This window comes from Myxine glutinosa, chromosome 13 (genome assembly GCF_964187855.1).
Source record: "Myxine glutinosa chromosome 13, kmMyxGlut1.1, whole genome shotgun sequence".
NCBI lineage: Eukaryota > Metazoa > Chordata > Myxini > Myxiniformes > Myxinidae > Myxine > Myxine glutinosa.
This window is the reverse complement of record NC_136273.1, coordinates 1,482,050-1,494,272: the sequence shown is the minus strand read 5'-3', so window position 1 is coordinate 1,494,272 and position 12,223 is coordinate 1,482,050. Positions and strand designations below refer to the sequence as shown.

Below are 12,223 nucleotides of genomic sequence, written 5' to 3'. Positions count from 1 at the left end.
ACTCCTTCTACGATATGTACGATTTTGAAGCAGAAGGAGTCCATAAAGGCTATAACGCCAGCCAAGGGCGTTACGATTATTTCAAAGCTCCGGACCTCTATCCATGAAGATATGGAGAAGTTGTTGTTTGTGTGGTTGAAGGAGAAGCAGCTCGCAGGAGATACCGTGACCGAGAGCATCATGTGTTTGAAAAGATTGAAACTCGGATATCGAGCACGGACCACGAGGTGTTTTTTCTTTTTTCTTAATCTCGGTTTCAGTGAACTTTTGCTCTGTGCTCACGTGTACTGTACCTGTACCTGTAATGGTACGTCAGAGGATGGCACCTGTTGTCATCATATTAAGTGCAAGATGTTCTGCATCGTAAGTTGGTACACCGTGGTCTTTCGGCGGTGTTTAAGCCGGCCGTCTTGGCTTCTGTCACCATTGGCATTGAGTCTTTCGATGTAGGTAGGTCGTTGTGTGCCGGTGCCTTGGCCGAATTCCTTCATTGCTGCATTGTTAGCTCACCTGGTTTTTTATACCACATCTTTGGTTCTCAGACCAGCGAATGACGTCATCTCCTCCAAAGTATGGCTTATTCTCACTTGTCTTGGACGATCTTCTACTTCTAGCCTTCCACCGTGCATTTGGTGTCCACTGTACTTACTGTACAGTGCCTGGTAAAATTGATGTAATGGGTTTTTGACCGTCAACGCCATGAACCGTCATGAACCGTCATGAACCGTCAACCGTCATGAACCGCCATGAACCGCCATGAACCGCCATGAACCGCCATGAACCGTCAACGCCATGAACCGCTAACACTCAAAAGCCCATTTATCGCGCCTTATAAAGCAAAACGCAAACCGAAAGCCATGCCTCTCAAGCGAGGCGTGCTTCCGTGGTCACGTGATCCACAGGTGTAGCTCATTATACCCGCACGCGCGACACGCTTTGGCGGTCACGTGACCAGCCACTCTGGAGGCGGGGATCCCCGCCGATGACGTCACCGGCTGGAGCAAGGAGATTCCTCGCTCATGTATTTCGACGATTGCGTGTTTTATATCCAAGCAGAGATGCTTTCACGGCAAGATAACCACGTGACCGGAACCGGAAGCCACAACCGGAAAATTCAAAAAAATAAATTTTTTGAGCTCGTACATCGGATCTCGGCTCGTATCCCAAAGCAACAAACCGCCCGAGCGACGGCTCGTATCCCGAAAAACTCGTACGTTGGGGCACTCGTAAGCCGAGGTACCACTGTATATTGTTAATTATTGTTGCAAAGAGAAGAAGCATTCTATGGAGCACAGAGGGAGGGATGGGATAAAAAAAAATCTGCTATATTTGTATATGTCATGCGATCTACTCACCCACACCTTTTTATTCTAAGTCTCATCATATCCTGCCCTTGCTTTTTCACCTCGCCTCTCCCTGCCAGATGCTGAACCTGTTTGTGGCAGTGATTATGGATAACTTTGAATACCTCACCAGGGACTCGTCGATATTAGGTCCTCATCATCTAAACGAGTTTGTGCGAATCTGGGGCGAGTATGACCCTGCGGCCAGGTAAACAGTGAAGATTATCTCCCTGAACATCGATGTTATCTATGTACCATCTTTCATCCTTGGAGGTTAACTGCTGATAAGACAGCTTCAGGTAGATACTTACATAATCGTTGGCAATCACTTTCTCAGTCTTGGCTAAAGGTAAATGTTGTAAATTTCAAACAGATAGGACTAAGCATTGTACTTGTCGAATTATGACGTCATAATGAAGGCACCACTGATGTCATCGTTAACAACACTTATTCCCCATGCTGAGTTCCTTACAATGAGCCAAGTTTCAATTTTTTCCATGCAGCGATTTCGGAGATACACTACATGACCAAAAGTATGCGGACATTTCTAATTAGTGGATTCGGCTGTTTCAGCTACACCTAATGCTGACAGGTATATATATATATAATCAAGCACACAGCCATACAATCTCCATAGACAAACATTGGCAGTAGAATGGGCCATACTGAAGAGCTCAGTGACTTTCAAAGTGGCACCGTCTAGGATGCCACCTTTCCAACAAGTCAGTTCGTCAAATTTCTGCCCTGCTGGAGCTTCCCCGGTCAACTGTAAGTGCTGTTATTGTGAAGTGGAAACGTCTGGGAGCAACAACAGCTCAGCCGTGAAGTTGTAGGCTACACAAGCTCACAGAATCGGAATGCCGAGTGCTGAAGCGCATAAAAATCGTCTGTCCTCGGTTGCAACACGCACTACCGAGTTGCAAACTGCCTCTGGAAGCAACGTCAGCACAACAACTGTTCGACGGGAGCTTCATGAAATGGGTTTCCATGGCTGAGCAGCCGCACACAAGCCGAAGATCACCATGCGCCATGCCAAGCGTCGGCTGGAGTGGTGTAAACCTCGCCACCATTGGACTCTGGAGCAGTGGAGACGTGTTCTCTGGAGTGATGAATCATGCTTCACCATCTGGCAATCCGATGGATGAATCTGGGTTTGGCGGATGCCAGGAGAACGCTACCTGCCCGAATGCATAGTGCCAACTGCAAAGTTTGGTGGAGGAGGAATAATGGTCTGGGGCTGTTTTTCATGGTTCGGGCTCGGCCCCTTGGTTACAGTGAAGGGAAATCTTAACGCTACAGCATACAATCTAATTATAGACGTATGTGTGCTTCCAACTTTGTGGCAACAGTTTGGGGAAGGCCCTTTCCTGTTTCAGCATGACAATGCCCCCATGCACAACGCGAGGTCCATACAGAAATGGTTTGTCGAGATCGGTGTGGAAGCACTTGACTGGCCTGCATTGAGCCCTAACCTCAACCCCATCGAACACCTTTGGGATGAATTGGAACGCCGACTGCGAGCCAGGCCTAATCGTCCAACATCAGTGCCTGACCTCACTAATGCTCTTGTGGCTGAATGGAAGCAAATCCCCGCATCAATGTTCCAACATCCAGTGGAAAGCCTTCCCAGAAGAGTGGAGGCTGTTATAGCAGCAAAGGGGGACCAACTCCATATTAATGCCCATGATTTTGGAATGAGATGTGTGATGTTTGGGTGTCCACATACTTTTGCTCATGTAGTGTATATTGGTCCAATGTTTTTAGGGTTTTCCAAGATGGCGCCCGTACCATGTGACCTACCTATGATGTCATAATTATGACAAAAAATCCACATGAGTCGACGCATCCTATGGTGAAAATATCGTGTCAATCGGACCAACGGACGCCGAGAAAATGTATTTTAAAAATGCAGATACCTACGTACGGACGCGGCAGATCGCTGAACCTCGCTTTTCGGTTCGTGGGCACGTGGTAATGATTACTACCTGGGCTTGATGGCAAACCAATAAGCTAACCACTAAGCAAGCTCAAAATATGGGCCAAGGTCCACAATGCACACGTCCATGCGACATCACAAGTACAGGGAGTTGAGCACGAACCTTTGATCACACCAGCAGTAATTTTGTTCCTCCACCTGTTAGGTTCTGTTGCTGTAGTATCACCACCTGTGAGGTTGTGCTGCTGTTGTATCACCACCTGACAGTCTCTTGGAGCACATGGAGAATGCTCGTTCACATCAACAACCACCTGATAGATGTTCGAGGGTACATTTACCTGCGACAATACTGTTCTCATTTGGTTGTCGAATTGTACCTGTGCTAGAGACTCCACCAAAACACATCCTGCCTTGAAACGACAACAACGGCTTCGAGGAAAACGTCCAGCATTTTGATCGCAGACACATGTTACATGACTTCAACATGACCAAGAACACACAGCATGTTCGAGGAGATATTGTTACATGACTTCAACATGACCAAGATCACACAGCATGTTTGAGGAGATATTGTTACATGAATTCAACATGACCAATATCACAAAGCATGTTTGAGGAGATATTGCTCCATGACTTCAACATGACCAAGATAACACAGCATGTTCGAGGAGATGTTGTTACATGACTTCAACTTGACCAAGATCACAAAGCATGTTCGAGGAGATATTGTTACATGACTTCAATATGACCAAGATCACAAAGCATGTTTGAGGAGATATTGCTCCATGACTTCAACATGACCAAGATAACACAGCATGTTCGAGGAGATGTTGTTACATGACTTCAACTTGACCAAGATCACAAAGCATGTTCGAGGAGATATTGTTACATGACTTCAATATGACCAAGATCACAAAGCATGTTTGAGGAGATATTGCTCCATGACTTCAACATGACCAAGATCACACAGCATGTTTGAGGAGATATTGCTCCATGACTTCAACATGACCAAGATAACACAGCATGTTCGAGGAGATATTGTTACATGACTTCAACATGACCAAGATCACACAGCATGTTTGAGGAGATATTGTTACATGACTTCAACATGACCAAGATCACACAGCATGTTTGAGGAGATATTGTTACATGACGTCAACCTGACCAAGATTACAAAGCATGTTCGAGGAGATATTGTTACATGACTTCAACATGACCAAGATCACAAAGCATGTTTGAGGAGATATTGTTGCATGACTTCAACATGAACAAGATCACAAAGCATGTTTGAGGAGATATTGCTCCATGACTTCAACATGACCAAGATCACAGAGAATGTTCGAGAAGATATTGTTACATGACTTCAACATGACCAAGATAACACAGCATGTTCGAGGAGATATTGTTACATGACTTCAACATGACCAAGATAACAAAGCATGTTTGAGGAGATATTGCTCCATGACTTCAACATGACCAAGATAACACAGCATGTTCGAGGAGATGTTGTTACATGACTTCAACTTGACCAAGATCACACAGCATGTTCGAGGAGATATTGTCACATGAATTCAACATGACCAAGATCACAAAGCATGTTCGAGGAGATATTGTTACATGACTTCAACATGACCAAGATCACAAAGCATGTTCGAGGAGATATTGTTACATTAATTCAACATGACCAAGATAACAAAGCATGTTTGAGGAGATATTGCTCCATGACTTCAACATGACCAAGATAACACATCATGTGCCAGGAGATGTTGTTACATGACTTCAACTTGACCAAGATCACACAGCATGTTCGAGGAGATATTGTCACATGACTTCAACATGACCAAGATAACAAAGCATGTTTGAGGAGATATTGCTCCATGACTTCAACATGACCAAGATAACACAGCATGTTCGAGGAGATATTGTTACATGACTTCAACATGACCAAGATCACACAGCATGTTTGAGGAGATATTGTTACATGACTTCAACATGACCAAGATCACAGAGCATGTTTGAGGAGATATTGTTGCATGACTTCAACATGACCAAGATCACAGAGCATGTTTGAGGAGATATTGTTGCATGACTTCAACATGACCACGACCACACAGCATGTTTGAGGAGATATTGTTGCATGACTTCAACATGACCAAGATCACACAGCATGTTCGAGGAGATATTGTTACATGACTTCAACATGACCAAGATCACACAGCATGTTTGAGGAGATATTGTTACATGAATTCAACATGACCAATATCACAAAGCATGTTTGACGAGATATTGCTCCATGACTTCAACATGACCAAGATAACACAGCATGTTTGAGGAGATATTGTCACATGAATTCAACATGACCAAGATCACAAAGCATGTTCGAGGAGATATTGTTACATGACTTCAACATGACCAAGATCACAAAGCATGTTCGAGGAGATATTGTTACATGAATTCAACATGACCAAGATCACAAAGCATGTTTGAGGAGATATTGCTCCATGACTTCAACATGACCAAGACAACACAGCATGTTCGAGGAGATATTGTTGCATGACTTCAACATGACCAAGATAACAAAGCATGTTTGAGGAGATATTGTTGCAGGACTTCAACATGACCATGATCACACAGCATGTTTGAGGAGATATTGTTGCATGACTTCAACATGACCAAGATCACACAGCATGTTCGAGGAGATATTGTTACATGACTTCAACATGACCAAGATCACACAGCATGTTTGAGGAGATATTGTTGCATGAATTCAACATGACCAATATCACAAAGCATGTTTGAGGAGATATTGCTCCATGACTTCAACATGACCAAGATAACACAGCATGTTCGAGGAGATATTGTCACATGAATTCAACATGACCAAGATCACAAAGCATGTTCGAGGAGATATTGTTACATGACTTCAACATGACCAAGATCACAAAGCATGTTCGAGGAGATATTGTTCCATGAATTCAACATGACCAAGATCACAAAGCATGTTTGAGGAGATATTGCTCCATGACTTCAACATGACCAAGATAACACAGCATGTTCGAGGAGATATTGTTGCATGACTTCAACATGACCAAGATAACAAAGCATGTTTGAGGAGATATTGCTCCATGACTTCAGCTTGACCAAGATCACACAGCATGTTCGAGGAGATATTATTACATGACTTCAACATGACCAAGATCACACAGCATGTTTGAGGAGATATTGTTACATGGATTCAACATGACCAAGATAACACAGCATGTTCGAGGAGATATTGTCACATGAATTCAACATGACCAAGATCACAAAGCATGTTTGAGGAGATATTGCTCCATGACTTCAACATGACCAAGATAACACAGCATGTTCGAGGAGATATTGTCACATGAATTCAACATGACCAAGATCACAAAGCATGTTCGAGGAGATATTGTTACATGACTTCAACATGACCAATATCACACAGCATGTTTGAGGAGATATTGTTACATGACTTCAACATGACCAAGATCACACAGCATGTTTGAGGAGATATTGTTACATGACTTCAACATGACCAAGATCACACAGCATGTTTGAGGAGATATTGTTACATGACTTCAACATGACCAAGATCACACAGCATGTTCGAGGAGATATTGTTGGAGGACTTCAACATGACCAAGATCACAAAGCATGTTTGAGAAGATATTGCTCCATGACTTCAACATGACCAAGATCATACAGAATGTTCGAGAAGATATTGTTCCATGACTTCAACATGACCAAGATCACAGAGAATGTTCGAGAAGATATTGTTACATGACTTCAACATGACCAAGATCACACAGCATGTTTGAGGAGATATTCTTACATGACTTCAACATGACCAAGATCACACAGCATGTTCAAGGAGCTATTGTTACATGACTTCAACATGAACAAGATCACAAAGCATGTTTGAGGAGATATTGTTGCATGACTTCAACATGACCAAGATCACACAGCATGTTTGAGGAGATATTGTTACATGCCTTCAACATGACTAAGATCACACAGCATGTTTGAGGAGATATTGTTACATGACTTCAACATGACCAAGATCACACCGCATGTTTGAGGAGATATTGTTACATGCCTTCAACATGACTAAGATCACACAGCATGTTTGAGGAGATATTGTTACATGACTTCAACATGACCAAGATCACACAGCATGTTTGAGGAGATATTGCTCCATGACTTCAACATGACCAAGATAACACAGCATGTTCGAGGAGATATTGTTACATGACTTCAACATGACCAAGATAACAAAGCATGTTTGAGGAGATATTGCTCCATGACTTCAACATGACCAAGATAACACAGCATGTTCGAGGAGATGTTGTTACATGACTTCAACTTGACCAAGATCACACAGCATGTTTGAGGAGATATTGTTACATGAATTCAACATGACCAAGATCACAAAGCATGTTTGAGGAGATATTGCTCCATGACTTCAACATGACCAAGATAACACAGCATGTTCGAGGAGATATTGTCACATGAATTCAACATGACCAAGATCACAAAGCATGTTCGAGGAGATATTGTTACATGACTTCAACATGACCAAGATCACAAAGCATGTTCGAGGAGATATTGTTACATTAATTCAACATGACCAAGATAACAAAGCATGTTTGAGGAGATATTGCTCCATGACTTCAACATGACCAAGATAACACATCATGTGCCAGGAGATGTTGTTACATGACTTCAACTTGACCAAGATCACACAGCATGTTCGAGGAGATATTGTCACATGACTTCAACATGACCAAGATAACAAAGCATGTTTGAGGAGATATTGCTCCATGACTTCAACATGACCAAGATAACACAGCATGTTCGAGGAGATATTGTTACATGACTTCAACATGACCAAGATCACACAGCATGTTTGAGGAGATATTGTTACATGACTTCAACATGACCAAGATCACAGAGCATGTTTGAGGAGATATTGTTGCATGACTTCAACATGACCAAGATCACAGAGCATGTTTGAGGAGATATTGTTGCATGCCTTCAACATGACCACGACCACACAGCATGTTTGAGGAGATATTGTTGCATGACTTCAACATGACCAAGATCACACAGCATGTTCGAGGAGATATTGTTACATGACTTCAACATGACCAAGATCACACAGCATGTTTGAGGAGATATTGTTACATGAATTCAACATGACCAATATCACAAAGCATGTTTGACGAGATATTGCTCCATGACTTCAACATGACCAAGATAACACAGCATGTTTGAGGAGATATTGTCACATGAATTCAACATGACCAAGATCACAAAGCATGTTCGAGGAGATATTGTTACATGACTTCAACATGACCAAGATCACAAAGCATGTTCGAGGAGATATTGTTACATGAATTCAACATGACCAAGATCACAAAGCATGTTTGAGGAGATATTGCTCCATGACTTCAACATGACCAAGATAACACAGCATGTTCGAGGAGATATTGTTGCATGACTTCAACATGACCAAGATAACAAAGCATGTTTGAGGAGATATTGCTCCATGAATTCAGCTTGACCAAGATCACAGAGCATGTTTGAGGAGATATTGTTGCAGGACTTCAACATGACCACGATCACACAGCATGTTTGAGGAGATATTGTTGCATGACTTCAACATGACCAAGATCACACAGCATGTTCGAGGAGATATTGTTACATGACTTCAACATGACCAAGATCACACAGCATGTTTGAGGAGATATTGTTGCATGAATTCAACATGACCAATATCACAAAGCATGTTTGAGGAGATATTGCTCCATGACTTCAACATGACCAAGATAACACAGCATGTTCGAGGAGATATTGTCACATGAATTCAACATGACCAAGATCACAAAGCATGTTCGAGGAGATATTGTTACATGACTTCAACATGACCAAGATCACAAAGCATGTTCGAGGAGATATTGTTCCATGAATTCAACATGACCAAGATCACAAAGCATGTTTGAGGAGATATTGCTCCATGACTTCAACATGACCAAGATAACACAGCATGTTCGAGGAGATATTGTTGCATGACTTCAACATGACCAAGATAACAAAGCATGTTTGAGGAGATATTGCTCCATGACTTCAGCTTGACCAAGATCACACAGCATGTTCGAGGAGATATTATTACATGACTTCAACATGACCAAGATCACACAGCATGTTTGAGGAGATATTGTTACATGGATTCAACATGACCAAGATAACACAGCATGTTCGAGGAGATATTGTCACATGAATTCAACATGACCAAGATCACAAAGCATGTTTGAGGAGATATTGCTCCATGACTTCAACATGACCAAGATAACACAGCATGTTCGAGGAGATATTGTCACATGAATTCAACATGACCAAGATCACAAAGCATGTTCGAGGAGATATTGTTACATGACTTCAACATGACCAATATCACACAGCATGTTTGAGGAGATATTGTTACATGACTTCAACATGACCAAGATCACAAAGCATGTTTGAGGAGATATTGCTCCATGACTTCAACATGACCAAGATAACACAGCATGTTCGAGGAGATATTGTTGCATGACTTCAACATGACCAAGATAACAAAGCATGTTTGAGGAGATATTGCTCCATGACTTCAGCTTGACCAAGATCACACAGCATGTTCGAGGAGATATTATTACATGACTTCAACATGACCAAGATCACACAGCATGTTTGAGGAGATATTGTTACATGGATTCAACATGACCAAGATAACACAGCATGTTCGAGGAGATATTGTCACATGAATTCAACATGACCAAGATCACAAAGCATGTTTGAGGAGATATTGCTCCATGACTTCAACATGACCAAGATAACACAGCATGTTCGAGGAGATATTGTCACATGAATTCAACATGACCAAGATCACAAAGCATGTTCGAGGAGATATTGTTACATGACTTCAACATGACCAATATCACACAGCATGTTTGAGGAGATATTGTTACATGACTTCAACATGACCAAGATCACACAGCATGTTTGAGGAGATATTGTTACATGACTTCAACATGACCAAGATCACACAGCATGTTTGAGGAGATATTGTTACATGACTTCAACATGACCAAGATCACACAGCATGTTCGAGGAGATATTGTTGGAGGACTTCAACATGACCAAGATCACAAAGCATGTTTGAGAAGATATTGCTCCATGACTTCAACATGACCAAGATCATACAGAATGTTCGAGAAGATATTGTTCCATGACTTCAACATGACCAAGATCACAGAGAATGTTCGAGAAGATATTGTTACATGACTTCAACATGACCAAGATCACACAGCATGTTTGAGGAGATATTCTTACATGACTTCAACATGACCAAGATCACACAGCATGTTCAAGGAGCTATTGTTACATGACTTCAACATGAACAAGATCACAAAGCATGTTTGAGGAGATATTGTTGCATGACTTCAACATGACCAAGATCACACAGCATGTTTGAGGAGATATTGTTACATGCCTTCAACATGACTAAGATCACACAGCATGTTTGAGGAGATATTGTTACATGACTTCAACATGACCAAGATCACACCGCATGTTTGAGGAGATATTGTTACATGACTTCAACATGACCAAGATTATAAAGCATGTTCGAGGAGATATTGTTACATGATTTCAACATGACCAAGATCGCACAGCATGTTTGAGGAGATATTGTTACATTACTTCAACATGATCAAGATCACAAAGCATGTTCGAGGAGATGTTGTAACATGACTTCAACATGACCAAGATCACAAAGCATGTTTGAGGAGATATTGCTCCATGACTTCAACATGACCAAGATCACAGAGAATGTTCGAGAAGATATTGTTACATGACTTCAACATGACCAAGATCACACAGCATGTTCGAGGAGCTATTGTTACATGACTTCAACATGAACAAGATCACAAAGCATGTTTGAGGAGATATTGTTACATGACTTCAACATGACCAAGATCACACAGCATGTTTGAGGAGATATTGTTACATGACTTCAACATGACCAAGATCACACAGCCTGTTCGAGGAGATATTGTTGCATGACTTCAACATGAACAAGATCACAGAGCATGTTTGAGGACATATTGTTACATGACTTCAACATGACCAAGATCACACAGCATGTTTGAGGAGATATTGTTACATGACGTCAACCTGACCAAGATTACAAAGCATGTTCGAGGAGATATTGTTACATGACTTCAACATGACCAAGATCACAAAGCATGTTTGAGGAGATATTGTTGCATGACTTCAACATGAACAAGATCACAAAGCATGTTTGAGGAGATATTGCTCCATGACTTCAACATGACCAAGATCACAGAGAATGTTCGAGAAGATATTGTTACATGACTTCAACATGACCAAGATCACAAAGCATGTTTGAGGAGATATTGTTACATGACTTCAACATGAACAAGATCACAAAGCATGTTTGAGGAGGTATTGCTCCATGAATTCAACATGACCAAGATCACAAAGAATGTTCGAGAAGATTTTATTACATGGCTTCTACATGGCCAAGATCACAGAGCATGTTTGAAGAGATATTGTTACATGACTTCAACATGACCAATATCACATAGCATGTTTGAGGAGATATTGTTACATGGTTTCAACATGACCAAGATCACACAGCATGTTTAAGGAGATATTGTCACATGACTTCAACATGACCAAGACCACACAGCATGTTCGAGGAGATATTGTTACATGACTTCAACATGACCAAGATCACACAGCATGTTTGAGGAGATATTGTTACATGGCTTCAACATGACCAAGATCACACAGCATGTTCGAGGAGATATTGTTACATGACTTCAACATGACCAAGATCGCACAGCATGTTTGAGGAGATATT

At 41.6% G+C, this 12,223-nt stretch overlaps 1 protein-coding gene across 1 annotated transcript in view; it reads left to right on the top strand.

Annotated features, from left to right (window-relative positions):
• The window catches only part of LOC137439185 (putative voltage-dependent N-type calcium channel subunit alpha-1B), an 856,614-nt gene that overhangs the window by 747,117 nt on the left and 97,274 nt on the right, over window positions 1-12,223 (top strand). The window contains exon 38 of the mRNA XM_078766934.1: window positions 1,424-1,551. Within this exon, the coding sequence (XP_078623060.1) occupies window positions 1,424-1,551 (128 nt within the window). The remainder of the gene's footprint in view (window positions 1-1,423; window positions 1,552-12,223) is intronic.